The sequence below is a fragment of the Macaca thibetana genome, chromosome 2, assembly GCF_024542745.1.
Source record: "Macaca thibetana thibetana isolate TM-01 chromosome 2, ASM2454274v1, whole genome shotgun sequence".
Taxonomy (NCBI): domain Eukaryota; kingdom Metazoa; phylum Chordata; class Mammalia; order Primates; family Cercopithecidae; genus Macaca; species Macaca thibetana.
The window spans coordinates 62,583,752-62,601,864 of record NC_065579.1 but is presented as its reverse complement, the minus strand read 5'-3'; the positions used below and the strand labels follow the sequence as shown (position 1 = coordinate 62,601,864).

General features: G+C 41.3%; 1 protein-coding gene across 3 annotated transcripts; it reads right to left on the bottom strand.

Annotated features, from left to right (window-relative positions):
- Positions 1-272: 272 nt before the first annotated feature.
- IL12A (interleukin 12A) lies at positions 273-7,426 on the bottom strand. Of its 3 annotated transcripts, XM_050782136.1 has the most exons (7): positions 7,087-7,426; positions 5,956-6,101; positions 3,158-3,271; positions 2,794-2,835; positions 2,677-2,718; positions 2,442-2,585; positions 273-889 (listed from the first exon to the last, which is right to left on the bottom strand). In XM_050782136.1, the coding sequence occupies exons 1-7, from the start codon at positions 7,202-7,204 to the stop codon at positions 734-736; spliced, it is 762 nt and encodes a 253-aa protein (XP_050638093.1). In that variant the 5' UTR covers positions 7,205-7,426; the 3' UTR covers positions 273-733. The 3 variants fall into 3 exon arrangements, with proteins under 3 accessions (XP_050638093.1, XP_050638094.1, XP_050638095.1); XM_050782137.1 differs by lacking the exon at positions 2,794-2,835; XM_050782138.1 differs by lacking the exon at positions 3,158-3,271.
- Positions 7,427-18,113: the final 10,687 nt, after the last annotated feature.

The window sequence follows — 18,113 nt, the reverse complement described above, 5'->3', positions numbered from 1 at the left end:
TGTATTTGTCTAATGCACAGTACACTTTTAGACTCATGTTGAACAAAAATAATAAACCCTCAAAAACCATGACTCACTTGGCTCCCTTAGTAGTAAAGCATATCTTGTCTTACTAGGATCCCTTTAAAATGAGATGAAAGTAACTAGGAAAGGAATAAGAAGAATATTGTGGCATTCTTTCCAGAGTAATTTTGTTGAAGTCTCATCAGAGTTTTCAATTTTCCCACAATGTGTATTTTAACACTTAAAAGTACATTAGAAAAATAGGAGAATCACTTTAATTCAATAATTTTATTTTTAGAACACTTAAAAAATATTTTTCAAATCCACTTGATAAATAATTTAATAAATATAACATAAATAAATATAAGTTAGTTCAGATGCTTTCATGATCACAAAGTTATATAAATAAATAATTTAAAATAAATTATGCTTACATGTTTGTTTCTACAAACACTTTGGTACAGAAATAGCTTATAAATTCTTGCCCTTCTATTAAAGTGAATGTAAAACGCCTTCAGGATGGACATTTTCCCTTCTTGGCAATTCATTCATGAAAACTGAAAAGCAATTTATCCACAGTAAATGTCAAAAATACTTGATCAGAGGTATCATGTGGATGTAATAGTCCCATCCTTCTTTCCCCCTCCCTAGTTCTTAATCCACATCCTATCAAAATTTCTTCATTTCAAATTTTTATAAAAATGACAATGGTTTGGAGAGACCTTGCTTTTTAGGAAGCATTCAGATAGCTCATCACTCTATCAATAGTCACTGCCCGAATTCTGAAAGCATGAAGAAGTATGCAGAGCTTGATTTTAGTTTTATAAAAATCCGGTTCTTCAAGGGAGGATTTTTGTGGCACAGTCTCACTGTTGAAATTCAGGGCCTAGGAGAATGAACAGTAAGCATGACTTATATCGTATTCCAAAATTCAAATATTCATTCATAAAAATGAGTGAAGCCAGTACCTGTGTCAGAGCCTGCAACTCAGTCCCTTATGCCACTCCTAACCCAACCCACATCTACTCTCAGCCAGATTACCAGGCAGAACCTGAGAAAAGAAATACTCATTTTCCAAGCACAGCCATCTTCAATGAGCTCAGAAAAGACCCTTGAAACTATTTAGAAAAAAAAATCAGTGGGAGTTGTGTCTTAGAAAGAAACAGTTCCTTTAAAATGACATCTGCTGCACTATCTAATTAATTTTGTATATGTTACATTAAAAAGCCCACTTCTGTTTAGCACAGGGAGGTGATGGATGCTATCGATCAGAACTCGCTATCAGTAACAGGCCTGTTTACTGAAGACATGCCATTTGTGTCAGATAAACCTGGCAATGAATTTCCCAAGTTTAGCACTTGGATTTGATAACACAATATAATTTGCACCCTTGATGAATAAATACTTTCATATCTTCCTCACAAAAAGTCTAAAAGAAAGCTAGAATAAAGTCACCCCATTTTATACCAGAGGAAACTGAGGCACAGAGGGGTTAAGTGGCTTGGGAATAGTTGTCTGGTTACTGGTAGAATTGATTCTAGCACCCAAATCACCCAACTCTTGGTCCTAAAAACAAAACAACAACTACAGCTCTCTAGATGGTAACGTTTTTTGATACTTGGATAAAGCTCATTGCCTTTCAAACAAGTAATCTGGCACATGCACGCGCGTACACACACACACACACACAGAAAAGAATAAAAGTAAATCAATTACTTTTCAGACAATGATTTCTGCAACCATATTTTTATCCTGTGTCCTAGTCACCAAAGCAATCACCCTCGCTTATATAAATATTTGCTTTATATTAGCATCTGTGTTATGGTGATTCGGAACATTACAAAGCAAGTTCTTGCCTATGAATAACATTATAGACGCCCCAGATGATAGGTCATTCTTTTATTTGGTTCACATTTTGGTTCACAATGGGTCATAATCAGGCACCAATCTTGCTTGTTTTCCCAGCAATATTTGCAGATACGCAAGCTGGCCCCTTGTATGCACATCCGGGAGCACATCCTGGAGCCTTTAGAGGTGAGTGAGAAGGTAAGTGTAGTGAAATCCTCTTGAAGGATTTTAAGAGGCAGAGCCTCAGACAAGTGGTTTAACTCTCCTAAGGTTTGGTTCCCTCCTTTGTGCAGATCCCATATGGTTGTTTTGAGGCTGACATAAGAAAATGCACAAAAACATTTGCAGAGTGTGGGGGATACCACAGAGTGAATACTTTGGAGTCTGCTTTTCATAATGTCATCCGCTCACATTTGTGCTCCCTATAGGGGGCACCCTCAAGGCTGTCTCCTTGAAAATGTAGGTCTGTCAGGTCTTTAAAAGGCCTCCACCAATCCAGGAAGAGCTGATTTTATACCTCTTTATTGAGGACCCTGGCTAGGTATCTTTAGCATGAAAAAGGTGCTCTCACTGATAGAATGAAGTCTTACCTGCATCAGCTCATCAATAACTCCCAGTATGTTTTGATCTAGAAAGATCTGCCTCTTAGGATCCCTCAGAAGCTTTGCATTCATGGTCTTGAACTCCACTTGGTACATCTTCAAGTCTTCATAAATACTCCTAAGGCACAGGGCCTGGGTGACATGACAAGATGGGGAAGTATCCTTTGAGATGGGCTAAAAACATTTCTCCCATTGCATTTGAGGAAAGAGCTGTGTGTCTTACCATCATAAAAGAGGTCTTTCTGGAGGCCAGGCAACTCCCATTCTAGAAGAAAAAATAAACAGACATCAGCGATATGAATTCATCATACAGGCTGAAACTTTTCATTTTTTGACTTACAGTTATGAAAGAAGTCTCTCTGGAATTTAGGCAACTCTCATTCTAGAGGGAAAAATATCATATATCAAAGTATTAAATCTTAGTATAAATCTGTCTGACTTTTCAGGTCAAACTTTTTTTATTATGGTAAAAACACATATCATAATATTTACCATGTTAACTATTTTTAAGTGTTAAGTATATTCATATTATTGCAAAAAAACCATTTATTTTTATAATTTTTCTCCCAAATCTAACTTCGGAAGTAGGACCAGTTAAAGTCCCATAATGATGGATACCAGAAACGTGAATTTTTAGAAGCAGGTGAGATTTGATGCACAGCTTTTAACCACACTGCAAGTTTTGGGAGGAAAATCCTCTATACCTTGATTAATTCCAATGGTAAACAGGCCTCTACTGTGCTGGTTTTATCTTTTGTGATATCTTCATGATCAATCTCTTCAGAAGTGCAAGGGTAAAATTCTAGAATTTGTCTGGCCTATGAAAAATGAAAGAGAAACTCAGTTTATAACATTGATAAGGCACCTGGCACCCCACAAGGCTGGTACGCCAGGGTGCCAGGCAGGCTCTGGCTGGCTGCCCTTGACCTCTGTTGCTTTGACCTGCAGGAAATTCTGGTTCTTCATAACACAAAAGGAAACAGATTCCTTACATTCTGTCTCTCACCCTCCTCTCCCTATGCTTGGGGCATGTTTCTCTGGATGACATATTTTTTCATTATGTAAACACAATAAATCATGTCATCAACCTGTGCTAACCAGCCTCCACACTTCACTGTGACACTTGCTTCTGGTGAAAACTGTTTCTTCTTTTGCTAAAGTGACTGTATTCTATGAATACCTATTTCAAGTATAACTTCTAAAGGGGGAACTATTAAGGTCACAGCTTGATGGGTATAACAAACATGCAAACCCTTAAGACAAGCGAGATTTAATTTGCAGTGCACACATGCACACACATACGCGGAGATGTCATCTTAGTGTGTTGGCAAGCACCGTTGGGTAAAATTATGAAATGTATCTTAGGAAGTAAAGGACTGTATGATTGAAGATTACGATCATTTTTCCATTCAACAGCCTGATGGGTGCCAGGCGCTCCATTAGGTACTAAGAACATGACAGAGAAGAGGACCATGTATACCCTCCTGGATTGCAAGTTTAGCTGCTGAGACAGACAAGTGCCCAGATGGACCAGGAGGCATCAGTAGGTGAGACATGGTGAAAAGGGCATGAAGCTTCTGAGGAGGGGCAGGAAGGGAAGCGAAGCTTCCTAGAGATGGGACACCTGCATTAAGAGGAGTAAAATGTCATCAATGGAGGAGGGAAATTTCAGACAGAGGTAACAGCATGAGCCAAGAAGCAAGGCCTGAAAATTCAGAATATGTTTGGACACAAGTAGTAAAATCCCTTTCTGTGGTAGCTAGACCAATGCTCCACCTCCAAAGACATCCACCTCCCAATCCCTGGAACCTGGTAATGTGCTATGTGACCTGCCAAAGAGGAATGAAGGTGTAGATGACATTCAATTTGCTAACCAGCTGATCTAAGAGTAGAGAGATGATCCTGGAGTATCTGGGTGAATCCAGTGTAAGCAGTGTCCTCAAAAGTAGAAGCGGGTAGAAGGTCAGTCCAGAGGGAGCAGCATGAGAAAGACTCAACCAGACATTGCTGGTATGGACAACGGAAGGGGCCACAAGTCAAGGAATGTGGACAGCCTTTAGACCTGACAAAGCAAAGCAACACATTCTCCCCAAGAGCCTCCAGAAAGGGCTACAGCTTTGCTGACACATTGATTTTAGCCCAGTAGGACCCATTTTGGACTTCTGATGCTCAGAGCTGTAAGATAATAAACTTGTGTCATTTAAACCCACTACATTTGTGACAGCAGCAGGAGGACATGAATACACCATTCCTGGAGGTGTTTAAATAGACCTAGGCAATGCCACTATTCTGAGCAGGTTCTAAAGAGTTAGATTTGGAAGTGTGAGTCCAGTGTTGTTCTTGAGGTCTTTTCAAGAGAAGCTAGAAATTTGAAATCTCAATTGAAAGGTTCAGTTTTTGAATAGCATCAAACTAAAAAATAAACATATAGCCCAAACTCTACAAAACTGTGGGCTGGCTATGGCCAGTGAATCACTTGCATCTACCTCCTTTGTTTCCTACTGCAGCAAATTTGACAAATGATGTACAAAACATTACACTGATTTCTATAATCTTTTGACCGTACTGGGAGTAGAGGCGTCAGCTTTTGCACAAAAAACACCCATATGAATTGGAGCACCTACAAGTTATCCATTTTGAACCTTTCTTCAGGAAACAAAGCAGTTCTCACTTGAGCCCCCTGTCTAATGAAGATTCATTGAATTGTGAGGAGCAATGCACAGCACAGTATGAAAGACTGAAAGGGGAAAAGAGCCCTTTTGGAAGGCTTGGTGGCATTGAGCTTATTTTAAGATATTCATAAGGCAACAAGCTAGAAAATACGCAAGAAAAATTTCCTAGAGATCAAAAAGGCAGAGGACATCTTTTAAAACACTAGCCTTTAGCCTTTGCAGCAATAGCCACTGGAGCAGTTTTTAACGGCAATGGTTTTTACATTAAAATATGAAACCTAAAAGAACGAAGCTGTAAATAAAATTAGGTAACTCTTCCCTAGAAAATGAAGGCCGCATGTGCACTGTCATAGTCCTCCCTGAGAAGTGTTGCTCTGAGAAGGAACTGTGTCACCAAGTAGAAGCTGGTGGGCAGCAGGAGGGACAAGGCTATTTCATCTTTGTACCCCTGCCCCCCAACACAGAGTATGCACCCAAGTAACTATTTCCGGGTTTGATCAGTGATGCAGAGAAACCATGTGGACCTGACACAATTCTATCTCTGTTGGCAGGCTACAGGAACACTGCAAATATCCACTTTACTCTGTGTAGACATAGCCAAAACCAACATCATTATAATTTATTATTACTCTTGCTTTCTCTGGAGACACAATTTCACTAGGACTCTTTAACACTTGGGCCATTTGTAAAGTTCCCTCTCCTGCTGTTGACAGCTACTAATGAACCTCCACAATTTCTCTGCAGTTCCATCAGGTACCAGAGGGTAGGATGAGAGGCCCCTTCCTCAGGGAGGGTACAGGTGCACAGCGGAGAAGACAGGAAGAGCTCACCTTCTGAAGCGTGTTGCTGGCTGCCTTCAGCAGGTTTTGGGAGTGGTGAAGGCACGGGAACATTTCTGGGCCTGGGGTGGCCACGGAGAGGTTTCTGGCCAAACTGAGGTAGTCCAGGAGGACTAGGGTGGCCACAAGGAGGAGGCCTGGAAGGGAAGTGAGGAGCAGGTGGAGGAACTTCAGCCTGGATGGCCTGCCTGCACCACCTTCCCTCCATTCTAGCCACCTTCACCCATCCATTTCTGCTTGGCACCCACCTCCCTCCACCCATTTCCAACACTTTTCCCTCAACACCTGAGAGATGACTCAAGTTATTACAAAGCGCCACTCTATTCTAGGACTAGAAGCCAGCTCCTTGTGAGGGTTTAGGGATGAGCTTGGACAAGGGTGTCGAGCCCAAAAATCACCCAGAGAAAGCCTTCATGTTTTTGATGAGGGAAACCCAGACCAGGTAGTGAAGTGGCTGAGTCAGACTTGGGACCCAGTGTTTTAAAAACAGTGGAGTGAGAAAGCCTGACTTGTTTGTTTTTTTAAGACGGAGTCTCACTCTGTGGCCCAGGCTGGAGTGCAGTGACACAATCTAGGCTCACTGCAACCTCTACTTCCGGGTTCAAGTCATTTTCCCGGCCTTAGACTCCCCAGTAGATGGGATTACAGGCACCCACCACCACACTCGGCTAATTTGTGTATTTTTTAGTAGAGACGGGTCAGGCTGGCCTTGAACTCCTGACCTCGGGTGATCTGCCCGCCTTGGCCTCCCAAAGTGCTGGGATTACAGGCGTGAACCATTGCACCCTGCCAATCCTGACTTTACAACTAGCTAGGATCTGGATCTGCCTTCTGTTTGTAGCTGAGGGACCCTAGGCAGGAAAGCAGGAAATCTCCCATGCTGGGCCTCAGTTTCTCCTCTACGAAGTGGGCATAATGATAGTTCATCAGGCTGTTTCGAGATGAAAAGAGACATGACCTATTTAGAGCATGGTGAGACCCCTATTCTTATTCCTCTTTGCAGGAGAGGGCTGCTGCTATTCCAGTCTCTCCTTAGGCAGACTTGAGTTTCCACCCCCTCTTCCCAAGCAGCCGCCCCTCCGCACTCGAGCAAACCAGAGCCCTGGCCAGCTGGGTACTCACTGCGCGCTGGACACATGCTGAGCCGGCACTGCAGGGGCTCTGGGCGAGCCGCTGGATGCAGACCTGTGGCCGTGGCAGGTGAGGGCGGTGGCTGCGAGGCTGACCCAAGGGGCCACATTTTTATAATTGTCTCGAGGCGCGGCAGGACTTTCCCGGGACACTGGTCTGTTGCTTTCTGTCTCTTTCTCTGTCTCTCTCTACATCAGCTTTTCGGTGACACGTGCGGTCCCGCCGGCCCGCGGGGCTTGCGGCGCTTTCGGATTAACTCCCGGGGTGCCCGGCCGCAGCCGTTCCGGGACGGCCCCGCCGCCTCCAGCTCGGCCCAAAATGAAAGCGAAATGTTCGCAGTTACTTCGCGGGGTCCACAGGCGGGCGAGACACCCCGCCCACCACCCTGGGTCCCCGGCCTTAGCCGGACGCCCCTTGTCTCAGCCTCCCCGCCCCGCAGCTGTGCAGCGCCCCCTGCCGACGTAGGGAGAGGAGTGCCTCCCACTTTCCATGTCCTGCATAGGGATGGGCCCTAACCACAACCTCCAGCCTACTACTGGAAGGGGTAGGCAAATCATTCACTCATCATCGTTCCTTCAGATGGCTCACTAGATGCCAGGTCGACGTTGCACTAGGTGCAGGACACCCAGGGAGAACAGGACCCTCGGGGCATTGCTACACTAAATCAGACTCAATGCCTTTTGTTCACAGGTCTTTTCTGAAACCTGAAAAGGGATGAGAACTGACTGACTATGCAATTACTACTCTTGTAGAGAATCCAGTTTACCGATGGGATGAATGCACAGAGTCCTGGGAGGAAAGACCTAGAGAAAGAGTCCACGCTCAGCCGGAGCAACGGGGTCCAGGAGTCAGCAAAGACTCCCGGGACCTGGGGCCCCAACCTGAGTGTTAAAAACAAGTAGGCATTAGACCGCGTCCAGCGGGAGGGCACGCAGGGTTTAGCCAGGGGAAACAGGGATCAGAAGCGCAGTCATGAAGGGTTGAGGGAGGTGGGGGTCTAGGTGTCCTTGCAGGTTGTGAGGCTGGAGAGCTGGATGGGGCCGTGCCATGAGGGCAGGGGATGCCATACTAAGGAGTGTACCTTCTGTGCTGGGAGTAGTGGGGAGTCTTCCTGGGTTTTAGGCAGGGAGATGTGGCAGAATTTGCATGATGGGAGGATCCCTTCAGCCACATCGTGACGGATGGATCCAGGGGTCAGGAGTGGAGCAGAGGGAAGAGTTGACAAGGTGTGGCCAAGTCCTTATTCAGTATGGAGAACACAGGGTGATCAGGAGGGACTCTCAGAGGGCCTGTGGGCCAAGGCTTGGTAGCTCCTCAGGTGAGAGGGACAGGAAGGCCCTGAGAATGGGGAATGGAGATTGTTCTCGCTTTACAGGGATTACTGTATAAGAGGACTGAGTTTGGAGGAGATGGTGAGAAGTTCCATTTTGGATGTGCTGGGTTTGAGGTTCCTGTGGGACTTTTTAGTTCAGTTGTTCTTCCCACAGGCATTAGTCACCCTAGGCGTGGGTAACGGGAGGATGTGTTTGGTCTCTGACTTGGAGCTTCCAAAGGGCCTGACTATGCCCAGGCCCCAGGGCCTAATAATTGGAGCTGCCTTCTGGTTGGCTCATCCGCTCTCAAAGCTGATGAAGCACCGCTGTGGGGAGTTTTAGGTGTGTGTAAGAGAGATGGTTGATCTCTAAGGCCCCTTCTAATGCTGCTGTCTGTGAATTCCCCCGGGGATACAGAGTAATCCATTGTCAGAAACAATTGCATTTAGCAGTTTGTGTGAAGCAAATGACAGGCGCAGAGCTGTGTTGTGGCTACAGGGGTTTAGTGTGGAGTTAAATGTACTTAAAGTCAGGATGAACACAAGTGTATCACAACTGAGCTGTTTCTCCCCTGGAAGGGACATCTCCTATATAAAAGTAATTTCCATTGCTTAGATGAGCACAGGGCTCATCTGTTAAAAACGGATTCTTGGCTACCGGACACAGTTTCTAACTTATATTTTTGTGAAACAGTTTCTTGATGCGCTCCATGTACTCTAGCTAAGATAAAATGAAAACCTTCTTCTAGGAATACATGATTTTTCTGTAAGCGACAGTCTTTGCTCACAATCACCACTTTACAGTGTGTAGCATTGTCATGGAGGTCTTGGCCAACACTATAAGGAAAGAAAAGGAAATGAGAGATTTAAACTTGGAAAAGAAAAGGTAAAACTGTCACTTTTTACAGTTGATATACAAAAAGAAAAAATTAATAGACTATTAGAACTAAGAAGATAATTTAACAACATCGCACAATACACATACATACTAACTTTAAAAAAATCAACCAATTTCTGCAACAATCCGTCAGAAAATATAATAAAAACAAGATGACATGCATAGAAGCAGCCAAACTATAAAGTAACTGACTGTAGATACAGAAGCAATACAATGGCTAAGAGTATGGACTAAACTATGTTAATCCAGGTTCTGCTACTTACTTGCTGTGTGTTCTTAGGCGAGTTATTTATCTCTCTGGGCTCAGTTTACTCATCTGTTAAATGATGATAATAAAAGTACCTACAGTATAGAGTTATTATGATTATTACATGAGCTGGGATAACTACAGAATAGTGTTTGGAGAAAAATTTTAAAGTTCAGTCACGAATATAGGGTGATTTAATTAAATAATTCTATACCCTTGGGTGGAAGGTTTCTCTATATAGAAAGCTTAAGTCTCTTATCATTAATTCACATGCTCAATGTCATTCCAATATAAGCTACAAACAAATTTTCTCAGAAACTTAATAATAAACCTACTCTAAAATACAGATGTAATAACAAAATCTATGACTAAGTTAAATAAAATTTTTGGGAGACATGGTTTTGCTGTATCACCCAGGCTGGAGTATAGTGGTGGCACAGTCACGTCTCACTGCAGCCTTGACCTCCTGGGCTAAAGTGATCCTCCCACTTCAGCCTCCTGAGTAGCTTGGACCACAGGCAACACCATCATATCCAGCTAATTTTTATTTTTATATTTTGTAGAGACAGAATCTAGTTTTATTGCCTAGGCTGGTCTCAAACTCCTGGGCTCAAGTGATCCACCCACCTTGGCCTCCCAAAGTGCTGAGATTACAGGTGTGAGCCACTGTGCCTGGCCTTAAATTAAAATACTAAAGGAATAATGAAAAGGGGGACTAACCCTATCACATGTAGACATAATTTAAAGCCATAGAAATTAAAGTAGTGATATTGGCAACAGATCAGGCATATGGACCATTGAAACAGAGTAGAGAAATTATAGATAGATTTGTATATTTGGGTATTAAGTATAAGGTAATATGTATGATTCCCTGATTAATGAGGAAAACATGCAATATTTAGTAGAAAATACTCAAAGGGCTGGGCATAATGGCTCACACCTGTAATCCCAGCACTTTGGAAGGTCAAGGCAGGAGAATTGCTTGAGGTCAGTAGTTCAAGGCCAGCCTAGGCAAAAACTCCCTATAAAAATTTTTTTGAAAAAGAGAACATGTACAATGTATGATGAAAAATAAAACTGGACTCCAATCTAAAACAACAGAGGTGAATCCATTTGGAAGTGAATTAAAGACCAAATGTGAAAAGTAAAATTGTTACAGTAGTAGAAGAAAATATAGAGGACTATCTTTGTCCTTTATATCTTAGGACACTTAGAAGTGGGAAGGACTTTTTTAAACTTAGAAGTGGGGAGGTTATTTTAAAACTTCTAAAGTTCCAAACCATACGGCAAAATACTGATCAATTGGATTACATAAAAATTAAGATTTCTGTTGTACCCATTTCTGCTATGCATGAACCAAATGAACAGACAGCTGACAGGTTGGGAGAAGATATTTTTCAGTGTCTAAAGCCAATCTTTTCAATGTCTAAAAACAAGGAACTCTTGTAAATCAGCAAGAAAAAGACAGAAACACTAGTGAAAAATGGGTAAAGCTCATGAATAAGCAATTTAAAGAGAAGAAACCCCAAAGACTAATGAGCATACCTGGAGGCTCAGTTATATCTGAAAATGCAAATGAAAACAAGAATGAGATATCTCTTTACATCTGTTAGACTGACAAGTGGAGAACACTGGATACTGGTAAGTGTTGGGAAAATGGGGGACTACAGGATCTATTATACCACACCATGCCAGTAGATGGACATGGCTGTTTTGAAGGGTATTCTGGCATTCCTTGGCCAGATTAAGTATATTCACACCCATGACCCAGCTGTTAACCCTGGGTGTATATCCCGTGGAGATTCTCATACAGGTCCACAAAGGAACATGTATGAGGATGTTCATGAAGTCATTGTAGTGATGGGGAACTGGAGGTAGTGTAGCTGCTCATTACTGGGGGAGTGAGTGAGTGGAATGTAGGACTCCACTTCATGGAGTATTCTACAGCAGTTAGAAGTAATAGACTAGATGTACATGCTGTAACATGAATATGTATTAAAAATATAATACTGAGTAAAAACAGGAAAACAGAGTAAGATCTCTCTATATAATGTATAAGTAGACAATTAAAACCCTTTGGGGCTGGGCACAGTGGCTCACGCCTATAATCCAAGCACTTTGGGAAACCAAGGAAAGTGGATTGCTTGAACCCAGGAGTTTGAGACCAGCCTGGGCAACATAGGGAGACCCCATCTCTACAAAAAATACAAAAATTAGTCAGGCATGGTGGCAATGCCTGTAGTCCCAGCTACCAAGGAGGCTGAGGTGGGAGGATCACTTGAGCCCGGGAGGTCGAGGCTGAGTGAGCCATGATTGTGCCACTGCACTCTAACCTGGGGAACAGAGTGAGACTCTGTCTCAATTAAAAGAAAAGAAAAAGGAAAGAAAGAAAAAGAAAAAAATGGGGGGCTCAGATTTGTTTTTGGAATTCAAAATACTTGGAATTTAGAAAAGGAAGAGGTGGCATCGCATAATCAAGCACAATAATTCTGCAGCAAAATGTAGGAATAGTTACATCGAGTGGCTAAAGAACCCCAAGTAACCCCTTGTTGCTTCAGTCAGATTTCGCTGTTAAATGAGTTAAGAGAAAACTTCTGGTGTCCAGAGCTGTGTAAGTTTAAGAATTGTGAGTAAGTAATTGTGGAACTCTATTGACTTAAATGAGAATGATATATTCAAAATAGTATACATTATACAAAGACACAAACAAAAGGATATATGTTAAAGACATTAGGATAGATCCCACTGGGGAGTGAGGGGAATGAGAATGAGGACTAGTGATAATGAAAATATATAAATACATTTAGATGTTTGTATTTGATGAGGACAAATAATGTCATGGATTAAAGAATATGGTCCACTCCATCCTCTTCATCAGAAGTCCTTTGTTCAAAAGAGAGATAGACACCCTTTGTAAGCAGATGACTCAAGGTAGTTGTTTGCAAACTTCAAATTCAGGTAGTTTTCTTTCTTTTTTTTTGAGATGGAGTCTCGCCATGTCACCCAGGCTGGAGTGCAGTGGTGTGATCTTGGTTCACTGCAAGCTCTGCCTCCCGGGTTCATGCCATTCTCCTGCCTCAGCCTCCTGAGTGTCTGGGACTACAAGCACCTGCCACCACATCCAACTAATTTTATTGTATTTTTAGTAGAGACAGGGTTTCACCATGTTACCCAGGCTGGTCTCGATCTCCTGACCTCGTGATCCGCCCGCCTAGGCCTCCCAAAGTGCTGGGAATTCAGGTAGCTTTTATTGTTAGTTATTCCCTTCCCAATCAGTTTGAGCTATGAGTCAGTCACGCATCCTTATCACTGAGAGACAAGGGTCTTTGCAAAAACTTGACAGCATATATTAAAGGTCTATTTCTGTGGTTCTGTGTTGGAGATCTTGCTCTCCAGGGGACACTTGGCAACGTATGGAGACATTTTGAGTTGTCATAATTGGAGGAAGGGGGTTGCTACTGGCATCTAGTGGGTAGAAGAATGTTGCTAAATGCTGCTGAACATCCTACAGTACACAGAATAGCCCCTCACCCGCCATCCACCCCCCCAAACAAAGAATTTTGTGATTCAAAATATCAGTAGTGCTGGAAGAGAAACCGTGGCTGATGTGAGTAGATAGCTCAGTATGCCTGCCTTCATTGTTATTTTCCCTGACAAGTAGACAAGGTCAGAGTCATAGGCCCTGAGCAGAAGATTTGGGACTATATCTTTGGTGCCATAATTTAGGGTGGCAGCTCATCCTCAGATGAAGTGAGATCCCAAAGAGACTTGTGATCAGTTGACACTGTAAATTTGCATGTGTAGGTCAGCACTGTAAATGTGAGTTTCCTTCATAAAATAGCAAGGTCTCTGCTGTCACTTTTCCTGCAGTTGTTGTCTGTAAATGTCTTTCAACTTGAGCATAAATCAGCTGGTGCCCACATGGCATCAATCTGGGCTCCAATTCTGAGCTTCAATCCTGAAAGGTGGCCTGTCAGGGTAAGAAGCAGAGCTCTGTGTTCCTTGTTGAACACCAGCCGGCAGTATTACATGCTGAGGAGCCTGGTTCTGTGGAGCTCTTTCTTCTTTGCTGAAATATCTGAGCAGGAGGGGGAGAAATAGTGAGTAAGCTGAGCTAGAAAGGCTACAGCACTAAAGGAACTTTGGGCCTACAATCAAAAGACCTAAGTTCTAGCCTCTTTCTGCTACTTGGTACCTATGTAAGCCGGGGCAATCCACTGCCTTTTCTAATTTTTTTTTTTTTTTTTTGTCGGAGTCTCGCTCTGTCGCCCAGGCTGGAGTGCAGTGGCGCGATCTCGGCTCACTGCAAGCTCCGCCTCCCGGGTTCACGCCATTCTCCTGCCTCAGCCTCCCGAGTAGCTGGGACTACAGGCGCCCGCCACCTCGCCCGGCTAGCTTTTGTATTTTTTAGTAGAGACGGGGTTTCACCGTGTTAGCCAGGATGGTCTCGATCTCTTGACCTCGTGATCTGCCCGTCTCGGCCTCCCAAAGTGCTGGGATTATAGGCGTGAGCCACCGCGCCCGGCCCTTTTCTAATTTTCATATCAGCAAAATGGAGATGGTAAACTTTTGTTGTGCTAGTTTTGTCATGTAGATCAATTATACAGTGAAGAGGTAAGAATTTTGTAAAGTAGTAGAATGTCATCAATATTAGATATCATTCTACAGTGAGTGATAGTGAAGTATGGTTATTAATTTTGGATTAAGACACATATACAGTTTCTTCCAAAACTACTTCTTTGCTCTCTTTGAAATATTGTGGCAACTTCTCAATAGCGGTGGAGGGGAGTCCTAAATATTCACAAGACAGTGTCTATAGGTGAGCTATCTATACTGTTTTTGAAAGACTTCAAAAATCTTGACAACAGGCTTCAAGAAAAAAAAAATCCAGAAAGGTGTCATTTATTACTTATTGATGCTCCGGAAGAAAGATTTTATGAATACTTTTGCAAACTTTTCTGCATCTTGGGACAGTTTAACAACTTCTCTGAATATGATACAACACCCAGGCATTGTAGTCTCGTGAATAATTAAGATCATCTGATGCCCAGACATTATAAAGAAAAAAAAAGGAGAAATTTGACTATAAAAATCAAACACTTCTGCTAGGAATATTATAGACAACTTTTAAAGAGAAATCATAACCCAGAAAAAACATTTACATGAACGTGTAACAAACCAAGACCTAATGTCAGTATGTAAATGCAAAAGTCAATAAGAAAAAGGCCAATAATTCAATTCAAAACTGTGCATAGGATATGAACAGACTGTTCAGAGAAGAAGATACACAAGTTACTTATAAACATATGAAAAATACTCAGCTGCACTGATAATTGAAGAAACGCAAATAAAAATAATAGATATAATTTTTAACCTGTAGTTTGCAAAGCTAAAAGTTTGATAGTTTGTAAAGTGTGTAAGGGTATGTGGAAATGTGTAATCTAGTGAAATCTATTTGGAGGGATAGTTGGCAATAGCTATCAAAATTAAAAATGCACATACACTTGTTCAGCAAATCTACTTCTAGTAATTTATCCTATAAAACTATTTGCATGTATGCACAAAGACTTATTTCCATTAAAAGTATCATTTTTAGTATCAAAAAACTTGAAATGCTTCAAATGTCTCATTAGCAGGAACCTGTTTAAATAAAACATGACTCATCTTTTCAAGGGACTATTATGCAACTATTAAAAAGATTGAGGCAGATTTATATATATGACAGGAAAAATCTTCATTACTTGAAGTCATGCAAAATCAAGGTTCAGACTAGTTATAATATGCTTCTATTTGTACAGAGAAAAAGTATATCAATGTACAGACATATGTAGATACAGGTGTAGTATAGATATAAATCTATGCTTATAAGAGTAGTGACCATTGCCTCTAAAGAAGTAGATTGAGTCTTTGAAGTAGGAGGAAAACCTGACTTTTATTGAATATGCTCTGTACTTTTTGAATTATTTACCATACAAATATATTATAGCTTCATTTATTTTTGTTTTGTTTTTATTTGTATTTTAACTGCTAAGACAGCTGCTGCAGCCATTCTGACGGCTTTTAGCAGAGAATTTCCTCTATGTAGCAGCATTCTTGCAGGGTTTACCATGTGAACATCAAACATTGAGTCTGTAAGTAGATTAACTCTCTACTCTCAAGTCAGGGGCTTTGTGTCTGACTCTAGCTATCCATCCATCTTTTCATCTATCTTTTCATCCATCCATCTATTCATCCATCTGTCCATCCATCCATCCACCCACCCACCCATTTGTCTTCTCACTCTGTTTTGTAAGTATTCTGCATGTGTACTATGCACATTTAAATTTAGAATACCATTTTAACTCTATTATATGTACTAATATAATTTAACTGGCTAGAATTTTTCTGCCCTGTGGCCTTGTAAAGTGGAAAGACTATGGGCTTTGCAGTTCAGGCTAAAATCAGTTTCCATCCCTTTCTAGCTGTGTGATCTTGGTCATTTCCTTAATGTTTCTAAACTTCTATAAAATAGGGAGAAATACACCTGCCTGGTGGGGTTGTTGGAAGGAGCTATTGAGATACTGTGTACACAGTGAGACAGAAGGTAGAGCACTGTAACACAAGCATCATTGCCCTGAGCAGGCTGCCAGTTTCCTTTCATGGCATTGATCTCTAAACAGTGACTAACAGGGCTTTAAATACTCCCTCAAGGGTTCATCACATGCCCTCTTTGGTGAGCATTAGTAATACTATGATGATATTTGGGCTCCTAATGTGGAAGAAAAAAGAGTATTCCTAGTCAAGGTCATCTTGTTTTTCTCTTTATGATATGAAAATGTCTCAACATGAGACTTGCAAAGCAGGCTGCTGGCACTAGCTTTTTAAACTTCCCAAACAGCCATTTTTATTGTTTTATACAGTCATTATTCATGTTTAGCTTCCAGTGTTTATCTCTTTTTTTCTTTTTCTTTTCCTTTTCTTTTTAGAGACTTTTCACTCTGTTGCCCAGGATGGAGTGCAATGGTGTGATCATAGCTCACTATAGTCTGAAACTCCTGGGCTCAAGCTATCCTCCCACCTTTAGCCTCCTGATAGCTGGGACTACAGGTGTGTGCCATCATGCGTGGATAATTAAAAAAAAAAATGTAGATATAGGATCTCACTATGTTGCCAAGTCTGGTCTCAAATTCCTGGGCTCAAGTGATTTTCCCACCTCAGCCTCCCAACAGTGTTTTTCACTCATTTCACTTGTATATGCTTTTCCATCAGTGATAATGTTTCTTCTGCCTCAAGAACAAATGCCTTTAGACTTTTTAAAAGCAAAAGCCTGCTGACAACAAATTCCCTCACCTTTTGTTTGTCTGAAAATATTTTTACTTTGCCTTAATTTTTGAAATATATTTTTGTTTGGCAGTTATTATCTTTCATCACTTTAAAGATGATGTCACAATGCCTTCTGGCTTCCATTGTTTCTGTTAAGAAGTTAGCTGTCAGTCTTACTGTTGCTTCCTTGAGGTAACTTGTTTGGGACGATTATCTGACTGCTTTCAGAATTTTCTTTTTGTCTGTTTTTCCCTTCTGGCAATTTACTTACTACCTTTCCATGTGTATTTTTTTTGTATTTATCCTGCTTGAGATTTGTAGCATTTATTGAATCTATAACTTGATACCTTTAACTCAGCTTTGGAAAATTCTTTGTCGTTACCTCTTCAAATGTTGGACCTATTGCTCCCAACTCAGTTTCACTTTCCTACCCTTCTGGAGCTCTGATTACATGTCAGACCTTTTCCTGGTTTTATGGTATTGCCTACATATTTTTTTCTTTTTAAAAATACTTGGGTGCTTCCACAGGGATATTTTCTACCAACCAATCTTCTAGGTCACTAATACTTTCTTCACCTGTGTTTAAACTATTGTCAAATTTATTTATTGAAGTTTTAATTTCAGGTATTGTATTTTACAGTTTTATAATTTTCACCTTTTTAAAAAAAACATATAGATTTCAGTTCCCTAGTGAAATTATTTGTCATCTGTTTTCTTAAACATATTAATCAGTGTTATTTTATATTCTGTATCTGACAGTTTTAGCATCTGGATAATCTGTGTGTCTGTTTCTATTGTGTGTTTTTTTTTTTTTAATCTCTTGTTCCTGTCTTTGTATGCCTGCAATTTTAAATTGAATTCCGGACATTCCATAGGAAAAACTGTAGAGGCTCTCTATGATGTTAGTTTGTCAGGCATCAGAATGAAGCAGAACACTTTAAAACAATCAGTAAAAAAGCTGATTTGAACCTGAGTTACAATGCTTATGAAGGCTGATTTATGTCTGTGTAGTGTTATTTTTAGGATGTAATTCTATTAGTTCCTGCTAGAAGCAGGAGGTGATTACCATGGTCCCTCTGCTTTGGTGGACTCTGAACTCCAATGTTTATTTACTGAGCACTATGAGACAACCTCTAGCTCTGCTTCATTTCTCAATCTCTTAGCAGTCACTTTTTGTTTTGCCTCTCTAACTCTTGGCCTGCTCTGGGTGTGCTCACAGTTCCAGTTGCAAAGTTGAGCTCTCAGAGTGATTATGACAA

Excerpts from the sequence above, each read along its gene's own strand:
- IL12A (XM_050782136.1), bottom strand. The coding sequence starts at position 7,204 with ATGTGGCCCCTTGGGTCAGCCTCGCAGCCACCGCCCTCACCTGCCACG. Across the intron at positions 2,719-2,793 it reads GAGAGACTTCTTTCATAACT|AATGGGAGTTGCCTGGCCTC; the intron begins GTAAGTCAAAAA and ends TTTTTCTTCTAG. Across the intron at positions 890-2,441 it reads TTATTGATGAGCTGATGCAG|GCCCTGAATTTCAACAGTGA; the intron begins GTAAGACTTCAT and ends TCATTCTCCTAG.